Below are 16,849 nucleotides of genomic sequence, written 5' to 3'. Positions count from 1 at the left end.
TCTAGCTACTTGGCTGACCTACAAACTAATTTCTGTAACTCTTAGAATGCACTAGGATTAGCTGGCAAGACCTTATGTCTGTATTGTTTTTCTTCCGTGGTGCTTAGCATGACCTGCAGTTCTCTCTGCCTGATGAGGTATTAAGCCAGTGTTAGAATTAACATACTCAAAGCCTGGTGTTAGGACTCAGGTATCTAAAAAGATGAAAGAAACACATCCCTGTTCCTAATTATATTTAACTTTTCTCCAGAAGAGCAAGAAGGGTTGGGGAGAAGATGAACCAGATGAAGAGTCTCACACACCTCTTCCTCCTCCTATGAAGATTTTTGACAATGATCCAACCCAAGATGAGATGGTAAGGCTTCCCCTACAATATCAGTTTGTTGTTTAAGTGCATTTCTGGTTTCTGATGTAGCCATCTCACAGTGGATTCATATTGGTCTTCTAATATTCAGGGGCTAGACTTGTGGCTATAAGAGACTCCTATGTGGAAATCATAATCTAATACTTTTCACCAAATGGATTTCAAAATTGTGCTGGATGAGCAATTTAGCCCTGGCATCCCATTTCATGATATCTTGATCGTGTGCTTGTGTTCTGTGTGGTCAAAAGCTCCACTCAGGCTGGTAAGATGTGTTCTCTGCATTTGTTTTAAAAGTGCCTGGCAGTAGCAGCAGAAATGGTGTCTGGTGGCAGCCTGGGCCCAAGGGGTAGGACAGATGTTGGAGTCTGCTTGAATCCAGAAATACCACCTTTACCAAGAGTGAGATAGCTTGGGATCTCTACTCAGTCTCTGTGTGTGGTTGGGGTCCAGGAATGCTGTCCGTCTGTGCCCCACCATCCACCCTCCATTTTGAAGTGCTTTAAATCTTGCAGATGGAAAAATCTACACAGTGCTGTTTTTTGGATTTTTTGGCATGTATGGCTGATCATCAATGAATGGTCCATTAGCTCAGAAGCCCACAGGGTTTATGAAGTCCCTCTCAGGAGGGTGAGAAAGGCTTTGTTCTGCCCATCTTTGTGCACCGTGCTGGTGGTTGTTCTCTGCTGTTAGCCAGGGTCTCTTGAATATTAGGTCAGAATTTGCTGTGGTAGATGGTGCAGTGGTTTGCAGGGTCCTTCAGTAGCTCTCTTGGACTTGGAGTGAGAATCTGTGAATGTGGCCATGACACTGGTTTGCATTCACAGTCAGTGCAGGTCCTGTCTGCATGTGTCCTCCCCCACCCTTCCCTGGAGTTGTTGTCTCCCTCATAGAAATCCATCCTCCTGTTTCACTCTTTCCTGTTCTCCTGCTGGCATCTGTTTTTAGCACTGCCACTTCTGTATCTCTATCCTCTGATTGTAATTACTGCATGCAAAGAAGCAAGGATAGGGGAGATTAATAAATTGTCAGAAAAAAAAAAAACCCAAACAACCTAGAATGTTCTTGGGGGAGGTTCAGGAGTTTGGAAATACTGAGAGAGGAGGATGCAACTATTTCTGGTACTTAAGGAGCAGAATGATGGAGTAAAGGATTTGGGGGCTTCCTGCTAATCTGTCAGGAAATGTTATGACATTGTGGTGGCAGCAGGACCAGAAAGAGGCAGCTGGAGTCGTGGACTCTTGCCCTCTGAGTGCTGTGTGTGCTGCTGCGTGGCCAGCGGCAGAGGTGAGAGGTCAGCAAAGCTGTGGTGGATCCATGCAGCAGTTGCTCCTGGCTTGTTCCTTGTGGTGTTTAACAAAATGGTTTTGAGTTTGTTTGCCTTTTTTTTTTTTTTTTTAAAGAAGAACAAAACTGCTTTTTTAAAAGAAGAACAAGAAAGTTGGGTCACTTTTTGGTTTTTAGCAGGCCACGTGATTTCAGTTTTTCTTTAATACATTCCCGACAGCGCCAAAGTTCTGGAACCTAACTGTTGTCTGCTCCAGATGTCTAAGCTATGTAAGAGTGTTTTGGCATCCTGCTTCTTCACCCACTCCTAAAAGAAAAGATTATATAGAGCAAGATACATCTGAAACCCTTTTTTTCTCTCTTTTTCTTCCCTTACTCACTTTTCGGCATGGGAGTAAAAAAATCTTAAGCTCACAAGCATGGCTTCTGAATTCCCTGGCATAGGGGCACCACGTTAGCAATGTTTAAGTCCTGCTGAAGCCAAAACCCCTTTAATGGTGTTCATTTGGGCAGAGTTCCCTGCTCATGTCCTGCTACTGCTAAGAGGCAGGGCTGAGGTTAGACCTGCAGCAGCGTGGGAAGCAGCAGTGGTAGGTGGGTGGTGTCTGCATGGTGCAGAGGGTGGCAACTTTTCCTGAGCCCATTAGCAAGGCAGCAGGGATCATGACTCTGGAGGCTTTTATATAAAGAAAAATTGCAAGATATCTTCACATTAGAAATTCATCATTTACTTCCTGGGAAATAAAAATACCATTTTTTGATCTGCCCCACACAAACCACTCTCTCATCAGTCACTGTGAGAGTTCTGTTTTTCCCTGAAAAGACATGTAGGCAACAAATTCTCCCTTCAAAATCCTGCAATTATTTACTTCTCAGAAATATTGAGCAATTTCAGTTAAAAAAGTGAGAGCAGCAGCTGTTCAGTGCATCCAAAAGTTGGACTTCGCCTGCTAGAATAGTTATGTTTGATGATTATCATCTATGCATTTGTCCAGTATCTCTTCAAAGTGTTTTCAGCATTTTTCCCTAGACACCTCTGTCAGCACTGCAGGTGAAACAGGCAGGCTGAGCTTTTACATCTGTATGAAATTCCTGCATTCCCAGCCTGATTCCTCAATTACCAGCCTGATTACCTGTAGATTTTGTTGTTGTAATTAGAACTGTTGATTAGATGCATTATTTGTCAAAGACAGATGATGAGTGGCAGGTTGTTCTGTCACAGGTCTTCTGGTTGAGATTAGTCTTTTTCCGCTTTTTTTATTTATTTATTTTATTTTTTTCCTCCTTCTGGGGCTGTGTCACTCAACATGAGCAACCTCCCCCAAGGGCTGGTTGAAGAGGTGGCCAGCTGCCTAATTCCTGCCACCACATTTCCACATCTCACTCCCCAGCACTATTTAATCTCAGATACATGCTCGTTGGCACCTGCACGCTGAATTCACTGAAAAACGTGCTCCCTGGAAGACCTTTATTAAGCAGCTGAAAGATGAATAAGCTTTTTAATAATTATAATGCAGAACTTGTAAAAATCTTTAGTCCATGTCAGCCTGCCAAAAGCAGGTTATCAGGGGGCTTGTAATTTTAGTAAGTGCTCGTATTTTGTTCAGAAGAAATGTAGGTGAGCTAATAAATACCCATTCCCATAGCTAGTGCATGAGTTTGGGTTTTCAAAGGGAGGTCTTAGGACAAAGACCAAGGGATGAAAAGACCCATATGAAGCAAAAACCTTTAATTAAAGCTGAAATTTTCACAAAGCCTGTCTTCACAGTGTCACGGGGAGTGCTTGGGTAACATGTTGATGAGGTCTCAGTGTTTCTGCAGATTGGGAACAGGCAGCAACTGTTAGTCATGGTTACCTGAATGTGGAGACATCCACAGACATTACATGGTGTCAGGCACCTAAAATCAGATACCTGTGACCAGCAGACAGGCCTAGAGAAGCAAGACTGAAAATATTCCACCTAATGTCATTAGGGAAAGGTGAGCGTCTCCAGAGAATGTTTCCTGTGCCACCAGGTGCCTAGGAGAGATGAGATGTGCAGGAGTGTTTCCTCTGTTGGCAGAGAGGTGCAAGAGAAGATAGGTGTTTTAGAGGAATGAAGTTTTGTGGATGAGGTGTCATCTGAGTTTGTTTGGAGTTGGAATTATCTGTGAGGAAGGGATGGGGAAGGATTTGTTCTCCCCTGTCTCCCTCCCGTGTTGCCTGTAACTCCACATGTACCTCATACTTAACTGCATTTATTAAATATGGATGTATAGGGGAGGGGGTCATTTCTTACATCTGCAGTAAGAAGATCAATTTTCTGGAGCCTGTAAGACTATAAATGTCCTTTGAAGGAGGAGCCAACAGATAGTAAGAGTATTGTAGTAGCCTGGTTGCAAATGAACTCCAATTCTTTGCTTCTGCTTCCTGATTCCCAGCCTGGGAATGCTGCAGGGGGATGTGCAGCCGGACACAGGTGGCAATTTTGTGCTTGTTTGATACAGCAACACCCACTCACCTGAAATGCCTGTGGTGCTCTAACTCTCCTGCTCCCTTTCCACATTTGTTCTCCTGTCTCAGAAGCTGCCTCACTGGTTTCCTGCTCCCTTCTCATCCTGCTAACTTGCTTTTCCTTTGCAACCTGGTGTCTTGCAGTCCTCTTCTTTGCTAGCTGCTCGACAGAGCTCTTCTGATGTCCCAACTGCTGCGGATCTTGTCAGTGCAATAGAAAAGTTGGTCAAAACTAAGCTGGTAAGTTTAGTGTTGTGAAAACTCTGTACACGACAGGTCAAATACTGCTTTAGGGAAGGTCTTGAAAGTCTGCCTCTTTGTTGCTGTTTTCCTTGCTTTCCACCTCCATCTGCTGTGCTTTTATTAACCCTATGTGCTCTGCTTCTCAGTGGAACATCTAATTTATTTGCTCCACACATGAGACAAAATCTGCCTCTCACTTTGCCACGTAGGTTCAGTGCTGCAGAGTCTGAAGGCACTTCTGGAGCAGGCTTTGCAGACTATGGGCTACTGTACTGTACTCTTCCTGGGGTCTTGTTGGTATTCTTTCAATTTTTTTACACAGCAGGATGTTTTGTTTTAAAGCTTGTTCTGAGGAACAGGAGTTTTACTATACAACATGTGAATTTTTTTGTATTCTGGCTTCCCTGAAAAGACCCTCTAAAGAGAAGAACTGCTTGAACTATCGCAGCCGTAATTTAATTTTACAAATATTCATGTGTTGCTTTTAATCTGCCTTGCCAACTCTACCTGACAGGGAGTGGAATGAGCAATAAAAATGCTCTTGATTTAATGGGATAAAAAATTTCAGTATAGTTCACTGTCTCACTCTGGTTCCATGTCTGTGGAATAAAGAGTAAAAGGATCTTGGCTTCTCTGAAGTTTTTTCTGAAACAGTTACAAATGTTAATATAAAAGCTAAACCTTCCTCAATGACCCAGGACCTCTAAAATTAGGTAAAGGCTTGTGTTGAGCTAGTTTAACTTAATTAACAAGTCAGGATTAAAGCTGGATTATGATGAGTCTGAAAAAGAAGGTTCATTTCCTCACATATGCTGGAAGAATAAAAAGAGTAAAACCAAAAAAGCCCAGTGAGCATTAAATGACTGTGACTCAGTGCCAGCAGCTTTAGGTAGTGAATTGTTTCAGGAGGTTTTGATATTTTCTGTTTGCTATGTTGGTACATGAAGGTGCACTGCAGTCACAGGGGGCTTCATAAAGACTAAGTGCTGAAGGAGCTCTTAGTCATATGGGAAACCAAGAAGGGCATTCCCAGAAAATTTACTCAAAATAGTTTTATTCCATTAAGGGACTAACAAATTGGAAAAGTAATTAATCCAGTTAGATGTATTTTTAGAGGTTACTTTTTTTCCTCTCCTGTACAGGCAGGCTGTTAGATCAACTGCTCTTATTTTCATGGGATTTTAGAGAAACTTTAATTACTGTGGAATGTTACTATGTATCAATTTATTTATGTTCCATTTGTGTTTTACTATGAAGAATACCTCTCAGTCTTTGGCAGAGAAAACACTGACCTCCTGTTGCCTAACACTGACTCTGATTGAGACACCAGGATATTTTCAGGTTGTTTTGAAAAAATTTGGAAGAGTTATCTCATCCTGGGACTACTGGAACATTGTTTTCCATCTTCTAGCAAAAGAAAATCCTCTCTGGCTTAATGACTTTTTTTTTTTCCTTTTTCTTTTTTTTTTTTTTCTTTTCTTTTTTTTTGGGGGGGGGGGAGAGGGGAGGTGGTGGTGGTGGTGCCTTATATCAATTTAAAACTAGTCTGTGTTTCACCAAGTCCTGCAGAAAGGTATTGCTGAATACTCTGCTTGGTTTTATGCTGCTGTGTTGATTGCAGAGCTGACTTGAAACAGAAGATAACACTGACTCTGGAGTTCAAGGATAACATTTGTTCTATCATTCTTTGGGGTTTTTTTAGACCCTTGAAGGAGGATCTTACCGAGGAGGCTTAAAAGATGCCACTGGCTGCTTAAATGAAGGAATGACACCTTCAACTCCCCCACGAAACCTTGAAGAGGAACAAAAAGCCAAAGCAATGAGAGGCAGGATGTAAGTAGTTGTGCTGGTTCTTTTTTCTGAAATATGCAGGCAAGGAGGACACGTAGCTGTGCTGAAAGAATACATTGTAGTCAATGAATGAGCATGGAACTGCAAGTAAAACTGTGTTCTGCTTGCTTCTTCTTTTTTCGTAACCTGTAAAAATACTTCTCATGAAAGCACTTGCACACCCAGGGAGTTGATCACTGTTTAAAATTTGCAGCTTTTACCCCAGAAAGCAAATATCTGTTGCTGTACAGGTCTTTTAAGAGCTTGATAAGTATTGCTGAGGTGTTTGCCTTGGTAATTACTGTGTTGTCAGAGGTCAAATCATCTCTCAAAGAGGGATAAGTGGTTGATCTTGTTAGCTGCCTTTAAGGAAAAGTACAGAGAATCCCACTAGGGTTTTTTGAATAAGGTAATGATTTTTTTCCCTTAGCTATTAGCAAAGGGAGGAGCAGAATTCAGATGCATTTGTGGTGGAAATGTGCCACCAAAGAAAAAGTTCCACTGGGGAAACCCTCATGTTCATGGTAATGTGAGAGGAAAGGAATGAGTGACAGCTCATGAAAGTTGTTTTTTTAGAATTGTCTGTACATTCCCATAAATGTAGCAGAAGTAACACCTGTGTCTTCAAAACTTACAATGATTAAACATAAATACATGATTCGGCTGAAGGACACTGAGAATTGGGGAAATAGAATCAAGACTTATATGAAAGAGAGCTCAGGTAACTATTTCCTTTATAGCTTCTGTTACACTAAAACCAGTAACTGCAATCATCTAATGAAATCATACATTGATGGGAAAAGTAGTAATCCATACGGGTCTCACTGGGGTGTGGTAAGGTGAGAGGTGAAAGAAGAAGAAGAGCACACTTGGGAAGGATGTCAAGAAGGGATGGAAACCAAGTCAGGGGAGGACAAGGGGGAAGTTAAGTGTAGACAAGGAAGCAGGAGCAAAGTCTCACAGGTCTGTGAAAGCCATCATTTGCTCCTGCAGCTTGTGGGAAGCCAGAAAAGCAACACAGTGAGGGGCTGGATCAGCTCCCAGCAGCAGGCAGGGACATGATGCTCCTGGATGTGTTTCTGAATGGGAGCAGTTTTTCTACTAGGCAGCTGTCAGCCTTTCCCTGGGAACATCTCTGCCCACGCTTGTCTCCTAAGAGCTCCTCAATACTGCAAGATCTGGGCTTTCTTTGCTAGAACTTCATTAATTAGATAACTGGCAGCTGTGGCTGTAGGTTGTGGTTTTAGTGCAGAGACTTTTGCCACTGTAAGCACAGATACAGGAACACTTTCTAGACTGTGACAGTTCTGGCAGGGGGACAGGTAGTGTGTTATGTGTAATTAGTGGCTGCTTCCATCCAGATTTCCTAAACGTCAGGATGTTTAGGAGCACCTGCTAGTGGCTTTCAGCACAAGACAGATGTCTCCTCTCCAGCTCCGTTGTGTCTGTGTTCTGTATCTGCAGCTTGCTGTGTTTCATTCCATAGCTGTGTGAGGCAGCTGAGATCCAAACTTGAGCTGTGACACACACACACACCCCATTCCCCACAAACCAGCAGCTGAACCCTTGCACAGGCATGGACAATGATTTCCTGTGCCTCTGGCAGCATGAGCATGCCAGCCTTAGGAAACCCCTGTTCCATCAGCCTTGATTGCTGCATTTCTATGAACCAACAGTCTCATTGAGTAATGTTGTTCCATATAGTTTCAATACAGAGTTAACAAAATATCTGTCTATTCAGACTTACCAGAAGTGAGGAGCCTCTGTGGTTATTCCAGTTCATGCCATTTTAAATACAGCTGTGTAGTCACTACCTGCTGGTGACCAAGGCAGGTACTTGCCAAGAAACTTCCTGTCCTTGCTACATGTTACCAGATGAGATGGAGTGAACTTGAATTTGTGACAGGATGCACCTTAGAAACCTTAAATTTGTGAGTACCTCTAAGGTGTAAAGGTGTACATTTGCAGGTTTAGTCTGTTCACCTGATAGACAGCTGGTCACTGCACTGTTTTTTAAATCAAACCCATCAGCCTGCATATGTGGCAACATTAAGTGCTGCAGCTAACTTGCTGCTTCATTTTTATAGCAGAATTTGGCCAGATGTACCCTCGCAGTAACTCAAACCAGGGGAACCTGGGTGTGGGAGAGGCAATGAATGGGTGGGTGGGAAAGGTTGTCCCCATCTTTTCAGCAGCTCTCTGTGCTCATGGGGAGCAGTGCAGAGAGAGGTGGTGAGAGATGGAGAGTGACCTCCTGGCATGCTCCCTGCAGGAGGGGACGTGGCAAGGCTTCTGCAAGGACAGGGGAGGTCAGCCAGCAACAGGGGACTGCACAGCACATGCTTGCTGAGGCCACACGCTGCTGCTTTGTGCAGCCTCTTGCCCTGCTCATGTTTACTGCTCAGGCACACAACTTGGCAGGGTGCTTCGGAGAGCACAAGCATCTGAGCATTGCTGCTGCCAGCCCTGTCTTCTGCCAAGGGGGATGGATTTCACTCTCAAATGAACAAGAAGAAGCTATTTGACTCCTTCCTGCCACGTGTCTTTAGTATCTCCTCCACTCTGTCTGAGAAAGGGACATCTTGGGAGCACAGCAGGAGCAAAATTTTTCTCAGTAACTTCACATAACTGAGTGTCTCCTTGTCTTTTTTTTTTTTTTTTTTTTTTTTTTTTCCCTCTACATATTTTAGACTGGGCTTTTATCTCAGCACTGGCTGCCCTCAGCCCTGTTGTTTCAAGTGGGTCAATCTGCTGATTGATGTGAGCAGAGTGATATTAGACATGAAAGAACTCCTCTTTCTTGTTATCCTTGTTACTGCCATAGCAAACTTCATCACAGAGGGAGTTTATTTGTCATGTGCCAGATCTATGTATTGGTGTAATTGAGAGGCAAACTCTGCAGCAAACTGTAACTTTTTAAAATTGTCCTTAGAAAGAACATGATGTGATTAGTCAGTTTGCCTTACAAAGGAGGGGCTTTTTTTAGCTTGCTGTTGTTTGCACCCATCAGGCCTTCATTAGATGACTCCACTGCCCAGGACTATTAGCTCTGAAATCAATGTAAAGCATCTGACACCCACACATAGATTACTTAATCTGAAAGAGTAAGCTCTTGGTTATGATGGGAAGGGGAGGATTTGTTTTCCAACTGTTTGAAAACTCCAAATTAAAAATTGAATGGTGAATCTTGGGCAAAGCCCAATTCCAAGTCTCCTCCTGCTTGCTGCAAAATGGGTCTGGACATGTCCCCATTGCTACCAGGAGGGCTGCAGGGGGGGTGGAGGAGAAGAGAGCAGGGAGGGGTAGTTCAAAGTACAGGCATCTGGTTGTGCTGCTGCTCTTGCACCATCCTGGGATGTAAAGGGGGAAAAGAGGCAGGAGGAAAGAGTGGTTAACAGAATTGAAACTCCCCTGACCTGAAATGGGATGGTTTTGTCATTTACATTCCACTGAGTGAGTGAAGAATGAGTCGTGGTACGTGACCTGGAGTGATGGTGGGGTAATATGTGGTTAGAGGGACAAACGTCAAGGAATATGGTAAAATATGTGTGTGTTCTGTTTTAATTTAGGTTTGTCTTAAATGAGCTGGTACAGACTGAAAAAGACTACGTCAAAGACTTGGGAACTGTTGTGGAGGTGAGCTGAAGCAAACCCTGCTATGCAAAATGTTTTCCCACTGAAAAGCACCATGCTGAAAAGTGACAGCAAAAAATACAGCATGAGAAACAAGCTGCTTTATTTTGCACTCTGCTTCCATGGTCCCCTTCTCATGTTGACAGAAACAAGAAGAAGTGCCTTTGGAAACTATTTTTGTTTCCATCGAACAAATGTTGTATTTTAGGTTTCAGCCCCAGTGTGCAAAGGTTTTTCTTGGCTACCTTGCTTGTGGCAAACTCTTTCTGCTCTAATGCAGCCTTGAGGGCACTGGTGCAGAATAACTTATGCTCCTACTGCTTACTCTGAGTTTTCTTTGTCATATTGAGTAATGGCAATGCATACTTTACTTGAGTTTGCACCTGGACTAAAGTCCTGTGTCTGAGTACCTTTCCAGAAGCTGGAATCTGTGCTGATGTATATGTATAGCCCATGAATTATATATTGAAAAACAAACAAACAAACAACTGGAGATAAAATAGAGGTTTGGATTTTTTCTGTTAAAAATAGTCATAGTTCTTTAGGCTTTAACATGTAAGACCTGGATGACCCTTGGGAATCACCTGTCAGAGCCAACTCACTGCAGAGTCCATTTGTTTCCCCAGGAAGGACTCAGAACTGGAGGCACATGACTGAGGTGGGCTTTCAGCAATGCATTTGGCACTCACTAGTCCATTAGCCCACCTAACAGTGATTTTTCAACAGCTTCCAACTTGAGGCATCCGACTTTGTCTTACCCTCTGTTTGTATCATGCTCCACTGGCAAGCCTGACAGGTCTGCAGTGCTCCAAAGACTGATAAAAAACTCTCAGGAAGTGTGAAAAATCTTATTTTTATGACTCTTTACACTTAACTGCTTGGCTTTGTGCTCTCACAAAATAGTCATGGTGATGAATGGAAGAGCTCTATGCAGAGTCTGGCTTCTTACTCTTTCTGAGGAGGGCAAGAGCTTGATGAGCTGCTTTGGTTTAATTTTTATGTTCTAATTGCACTTGTGACTTCAATGCTTCTAATGATTCTGTGTCTGTAGATAGAACAAAGTCTTTCAAGTTTTATTTTAAACAAACTATGTAATTCAAAGTATCTAGAGAGCTTTCTGGTTTTTAATTGTCCACAAAGTATTTTAGACATTTTCAATGTAAAAAATTTTAAACATTAATCTTTTAGAAAAACTTGCTCTTCTTTGAAAAAAAAATGAGTGTAAATATGCTTCCTTTGCTTATCACTGATCATTAATCCTAAAGGGTTTCATGAAGAGAATAGAAGAAAAAGGAGTTTCTGAAGATATGAAAGGGAAAGACAAGATAGTATTTGGCAATATTCACCAGATCTATGACTGGCACAAAGAGTAAGTTTTTGGTTTAGTTCCTTTTGAAGCACCTTTCTAACTGCTTGTCCATAAAGAATTAGGTTATATGGTGTCTGTTCGTCTAAGCTGCTTTTAATTGAACATCAGCAGGTCATTCAGGGCTGAACTTCCAAAGGACGTTGCCTCACTTTAAGTGGTCTCTGTTGGTTTGTAAGTGCTGCTTCATAACTTCACAAATCATGGCTACCTTGAATCCTCAGAACATGTTCTAATTCATGTGCTTTTAGCCACAGTTTCACAATACTCTAGATCCTTCCGCAGGGCTTTGTTTCCCCAATCAAAAATCACACACCTGCATGATGCAAAGCATTGTTTTTATATAAAATCCCTTTTCCCAATCAAAACCCTTCAGAGGGCTGTAGCTTTGCACTGCCTGGCTTCAGGGGAGGGTATTTGTGATGCTGGCTCTCACAGGTACAGCTTTATGCTGGCTCAAACACCATGCCAGAAGTGCTGGTCAGTGTGACAGAAATGTTCTTGCACACAAGAGAGTGTCCTCTGTGGCAGCAGCTCTGACATTCCTCACTGGGGAGCCACAACAAGAGGCTCAGTGCAAGAGATCACTGTGGTCCATCCACAGCTCATAAGCAGTCCCAGTGTGGCTCCCAGAGAGTTGTTGCATGTAGGGTATTTGCTGGATCCTCAGAAAAGCAGCTGAGGCTACCAGAGTTGTGTTTCTTGGGTCACAGCTGTAGGCTTGATTCATCCCACTGATGAATGGGATGCTGGAAACTCATGGTTTCCTTCCTCTGTCTTGTCGTTCTCAGCAACACAAGCATCTTCACATGCATCTGGTAGGATCATGAAGACTGACAATACCAATAATAATTGGTTAGAAGAGTGATAAATACAGCTGCCCTCAAGATCCTTCTCATGTGAAAGCTCTGACATGCTTTGTCCTAGCTGATGCATTTGACTCTGTGTTAGGAACCCTGCTCCTTGAAAATCTTACTGTGTCATTATACAACAGCTTTAAAAAAGCTGCCGGAAGTATGAGGCTTATTTCAAACCCTGGGCCATTTCCACTGGAACTTTATGAAGAGCAGTGTCTTTATTATGGATAGTATATTCATCATTTCAACTCTGCCACTCAGAAATTCTCTGCAGCACCTTCATTCTCTACAACTCCCTGAAAGGAGGTTTGAGCCAGGGGGGGTTCGGGCTCTTCTCCCAAGTAGCTACCAGTAAGACAAGAGGGCATGGACTTAAGCTCTGCAAAGGGAGGTTTAGGTTGGATGTTAGGAAAAAATTCTTTACAGAGAGGGTGATCAGGCATTGGAATGGGCTGCCCAGGGAGGTGGTGGATTCTCCATCCCTGGAGGCTTTAAAAAGAGACTGATGTGGCACTCAGTGCCATGGTCTGGGAACCACAGTGGTAGTGGATTAAGGGTTGGACTTGGTGATCTCAGAGGTCCTTTCCAACCCGGATGATTCTGTGATTCTGTAACTAGAATTTGAGCATGCAGTGCAAACTTGAGTGGTGGACACTGGGCTAGGTCTTCCTTCAGCTCTGGATATTCCCCTCATTCAGAAGTACAGTGTCCTTCCCATGACATATCCCACAGATGCTTATCTCATGGCCTGGCCCTGTCTTTCTGTCCTGACAGATGCCCTTCTGAGCACAAAAAAAAAAAAAAAAAAGTCAGGAAAAGCTTCACCATGTATTAAGTTGATACCAGCAGCAGTGTTTTAACCAGTGCTGTTCATTGTTTAAGTGTTATGATAGGAGTTTTCTGTAACACATGGAGAGAGGTTTCTTATTTTTAGTTCTGTATATCTTGGTCAAGAAGTTTATTTAATTGCAGATGAATTTAACTTTTATGGAGGACTGAGTTACGGAAGTAACTGTATCTGATGATAGTGATGGGGAAGTTTATTTGACACAGTTGTCAAGTATGCATCTTTTTTTTTTTTTTTTAAGTTCTGGGCTTTCTTGTAGACCATTGTAGAGATGGCCTCTCACCAAATCTGGCTACTGTACTGAATCCCTGGAGGCATTTGAGACAGAGATCCTGTAGCAATAAAGAGGAAGGTCATGGAAAAAAGAGATGGTCAGGATTTGCCTACCAGATAGAAAAAACTACCAGTATTTCTGAAGTTTAATTTAGCTGCTTACACCTCACTTTTAGGCATCCCAGTATATTCTTGTTAAGGACATTCAAACTAGAATGAATGACCTTCCCAAAGCTGCAGGTCAAGATGGAGACAGTTTTTATGAGTTCCTATTACTGGTATGAATTACAGTGTATTACTAACACTCATATAATGAGAAACAGTGAAAATCAGAATGTATCAAATCTCTACCAGTAAAACTGTGTTGATTTGTTTATTTACATGGAAACCTCTGCATCTCTTTCACATTGACCAGTACTCCAAATTTGCCATGCAACTGAGAACTCCTGATAAAGCTTCATTTGACTTTTCACAGTGCATTGGTACATAGAGAAGTTTTACTTTGGGAGTTCTCAGTGAAGGGAAGCAACGCTTGCAATTAGGTAGCAATTGGCACTTATTAAAAAATGAAGCCACTGTAATAGTAAAGAAGAGCAGGTAGTTTGCAAGACAAAACCTCCATACTTCACAGCTCTCATCTGATGTTTTAGAAATGCCACCATTAGGGGCTGAAGCCATACTTACCTTTTCATTTACAATTAAATAATAAAGCTAAAATTGCACCTATGTATTTGAAGGATTTCTGGTTTGCTGCTGGGATGACCTGAAGAAGTATTCTGAAATGTTGACATCCTTTCTTTCAGCTTTTTCCTGGCTGAACTGGAAAAATGTCTTCAAGAACCTGACCGTTTAGCACAGCTTTTTATTAAGCATGTAAGTTTTATTTTGTTACCTATCTCAACTTCAGTTGTTATTTAGGGTGTGGTGACTCCTCTCCAAAAACATCTGCTTGTGTCAACTTGAAACTTTTACATGTCTAAACTTAATTTAAATGTGAAGTAGTCTTATAGTTATGTATCTTCAGTAAGCAGCTGGATTGAACTGAAGTATTAATTGTTGCCTTCTTCAGACTTCTTATTTTGGGGACAAAATTGCTGTGACCAAGGATATCTGCCATAATATAGTTATGGCAGCTACTTGTCAACTGCTATGGTCGACAAGTTTGTGTGATATTAGCTGGAGCAGAACACTTGAAAAATTTCAGACCTAACAGTTTGGATATGATGTTTTTAACTGGTTACACCTACGGGTTACCAGTCTAAGGTGCAGAGGTGGAGAACAGAACCAATTATCAGTTTATTTTCCTGCTTCAGCAAACTGAACTGTTGATGAAAATAAAAATAAGGAAGACCAAGCAGAACATCATATCAACTTTCTGCCATCTTTTAATAGCCAATATCTCACCAGGCTGCTGTGCATCTTGTTTTCCCAGGAGCGGCGATTACACATGTATGTGGTGTATTGCCAAAACAAGCCACGATCTGAGTATATAGTAGCTGAGTATGAGACATACTTTGAGGTAAGCATAGCTCACTATACATTACTGCTACACAGAGCTAGGCAAGTAGACTATTCTGTGACCTGTGGGGTTTCCCCAGAACAAATTCTAAAAAAATTTTGATACTGCACATGCTGCTAAAGTGCCTGCTATGGGGAAAAAAAAATATTTTGTGTATTGCAAATTCTCATGGGGTTAGCTTCTAATAAATATATAATCCAGTACTAACTGTCTGTGGCCCTCAGAGTGCCATAACTGCATTGATTTCTGTCCAGAATAAAATAAGACTTCTTAATCTGTAGTCCACAAACAGGGGAAGAGGTAAAAGTCATTGCAGCTGGGTGGTGCCTCTAATAAATTCCCAATAACTTTGTCTGTTTCAAGGGGACTAGACATGTTTAGATATTAAAGTGAAAGAAGCTTGTTTCACAAGGGAAGGATGTTTCATTTCACCCAAGGGCACGAGGCACACTCTGCAGGACTTGTTTGTGAGCTAATCCCCACTGGAGTGGAAAAAGCTATCTCCAGACCACGCAGTCTGCTCAGTCAGCTGAAAGGGGGAAGGGATCTGTGCTTTCCAATGCCTTCCAGCTCGGTCATGACTTTTACCCAGTCCTTGCCTAAATAGGATATACCAGATTTTAAAATCCTCTAAAATTCCCTCTTGCAAACAAAAGATTAAGAGCAGAACAACTTTCTGTGGCAATAAGTCTCCGCTGAGGCATTTTATCGTGTTCTCTGCATTACTCTGTGGTTGTTTGCAATTGTTTTTAATCCCCCATTTTTTAGGAGGTTCAACAAGAAATAAGCCAGCGGCTGACCATCAGTGACTTTCTGATCAAACCCATTCAAAGAATAACTAAGTATCAGCTTCTTCTCAAGGTGAGTGGAAAGGTAGTTTGGATTAAACAATAGTCAGCATCTTGCATTAACTGATGTTATTTTAAATCAGCCTTAGTTTTAACTGAGGAATAACTTCAAATTAAGTAGAAAGAGGAGTCTGCTTATATATGGACATCCAATGACAGAGTTCCTTGGAAAATGTCCAGAGAGCATGAAGGCAGCATCTGTGGGAAGAGTTTGAAATTGATGATAATAAAAATATTTATTCTTATTATTGTTATTTATTTACTATTGGAATTTTTTTCCCCAGAAGAATGAACTTCAAATAGGATTTTCCTTCCTCTGAAGTTTGGGGGCAAACTTTCATTTAGATTTTTTTAAAATGGCAATAAGGATACACAGGAGAACTGATAAAGCCTGGTTTTGGTGCTGAGTCGTATGATTCAAATTAACATTATAGCCTCTGTTTATCATTATCTGTCTTCATATTCACTTGAGAAACTTATTTCCAGAATATACTGTTGTCTGAAAATTTGAGGAGCCCACTGTAATCATTATCCCAAGGAGTCTGACCACTCAGGCTTCTGCTGACTGTGTCCACAACAGGAATTACTTAGTATGTCTGAAAATTCATCCCTAGGGGTCTCAAGTTAATATCTAGAGTCAGGTGTGTCTGAATCACACCCTGTGATCTCCAGCAGTACTGGGGCTCTGAGCTGGGTTTTTTTTTGTTTTTTTTTTTTTTTTCTTTTGAACTAGTCTCAAAGCAGGCTGCCATCAGTTTGGTAACTGCACACATGCAAGGGCCAGCAGCGTGTTCCCTGAAATGCCAAAGGGGAGAGAAAAATCTTCAAGTGTGTGTGGTCTTGAGGCTTAAGGCAGGGACCAAGTCAGCATTCCCAAGGGCTAATCCCTTTGTCTTTTTTCTGTGGTGTTTTTAGTGGCCATCCACAACTCTTTTCCATATCTACGAAGTGGTTATAATGTTCAGTAACCTCTGAAGATGAATTTATTAAGATGAGCAAATTCCTTCTCAGAAAATCACGTTAAATACTCTGCTTCAAACTGGCATCTTTTGTTTTTCTCTTTCTGAAGTGCCTTAATGCAAACCTTTCTGCTTTCTCCAGGACTTCCTGAGGTACAGTGAAAAAGCTGGTCTGGAGTGCTCTGATATAGAGGTATGTTTTCATGTCCTAGACAATAGTGCTATGTTATCTAACACCACTTTATACTGAGAAATGAAAACTCCAGAATCACACTGAGAATGGTTGAAGATCCTGCTGGTATTCTAAATAAGGTATTTCACTTAGTTTAAGT

At 41.8% G+C, this 16,849-nt stretch overlaps 1 protein-coding gene across 25 annotated transcripts in view; it reads left to right on the top strand.

Annotated features, from left to right (window-relative positions):
* Positions 1-16,849, top strand: part of KALRN (kalirin RhoGEF kinase) — a 495,003-nt gene that overhangs the window by 435,027 nt on the left and 43,127 nt on the right. For 21 of the 25 annotated variants that reach the window (XR_011726469.1, XR_011726470.1, XR_011726471.1 and 18 more), the window contains 8 exons: positions 251-355; positions 6,088-6,218; positions 9,785-9,851; positions 11,114-11,217; positions 13,995-14,064; positions 14,624-14,710; positions 15,479-15,571; positions 16,660-16,710. Coding sequence is in view for 22 of the 25 variants with exons in the window: in XM_071746604.1 (XP_071602705.1) it covers positions 251-355; positions 6,088-6,218; positions 9,785-9,851; positions 11,114-11,217; positions 13,995-14,064; positions 14,624-14,710; positions 15,479-15,571; positions 16,660-16,710 (708 nt within the window). In the remaining 3 variants the exon portion in view is untranslated. The remainder of the gene's footprint in view (positions 1-250; positions 356-6,087; positions 6,219-9,784; positions 9,852-11,113; positions 11,218-13,994; positions 14,065-14,623; positions 14,711-15,478; positions 15,572-16,659; positions 16,711-16,849) is intronic. The other 4 variants (XM_071746600.1, XM_071746611.1, XM_071746614.1 and 1 more) reach the window with 1 other exon arrangement.

Source organism: Heliangelus exortis, chromosome 6 (genome assembly GCF_036169615.1).
Source record: "Heliangelus exortis chromosome 6, bHelExo1.hap1, whole genome shotgun sequence".
NCBI classification, from domain to species: Eukaryota; Metazoa; Chordata; class Aves; order Apodiformes; family Trochilidae; genus Heliangelus; species Heliangelus exortis.
Note: the sequence above shows the minus strand (reverse complement) of the source record. Positions and strands in the feature narration are given on the sequence as shown.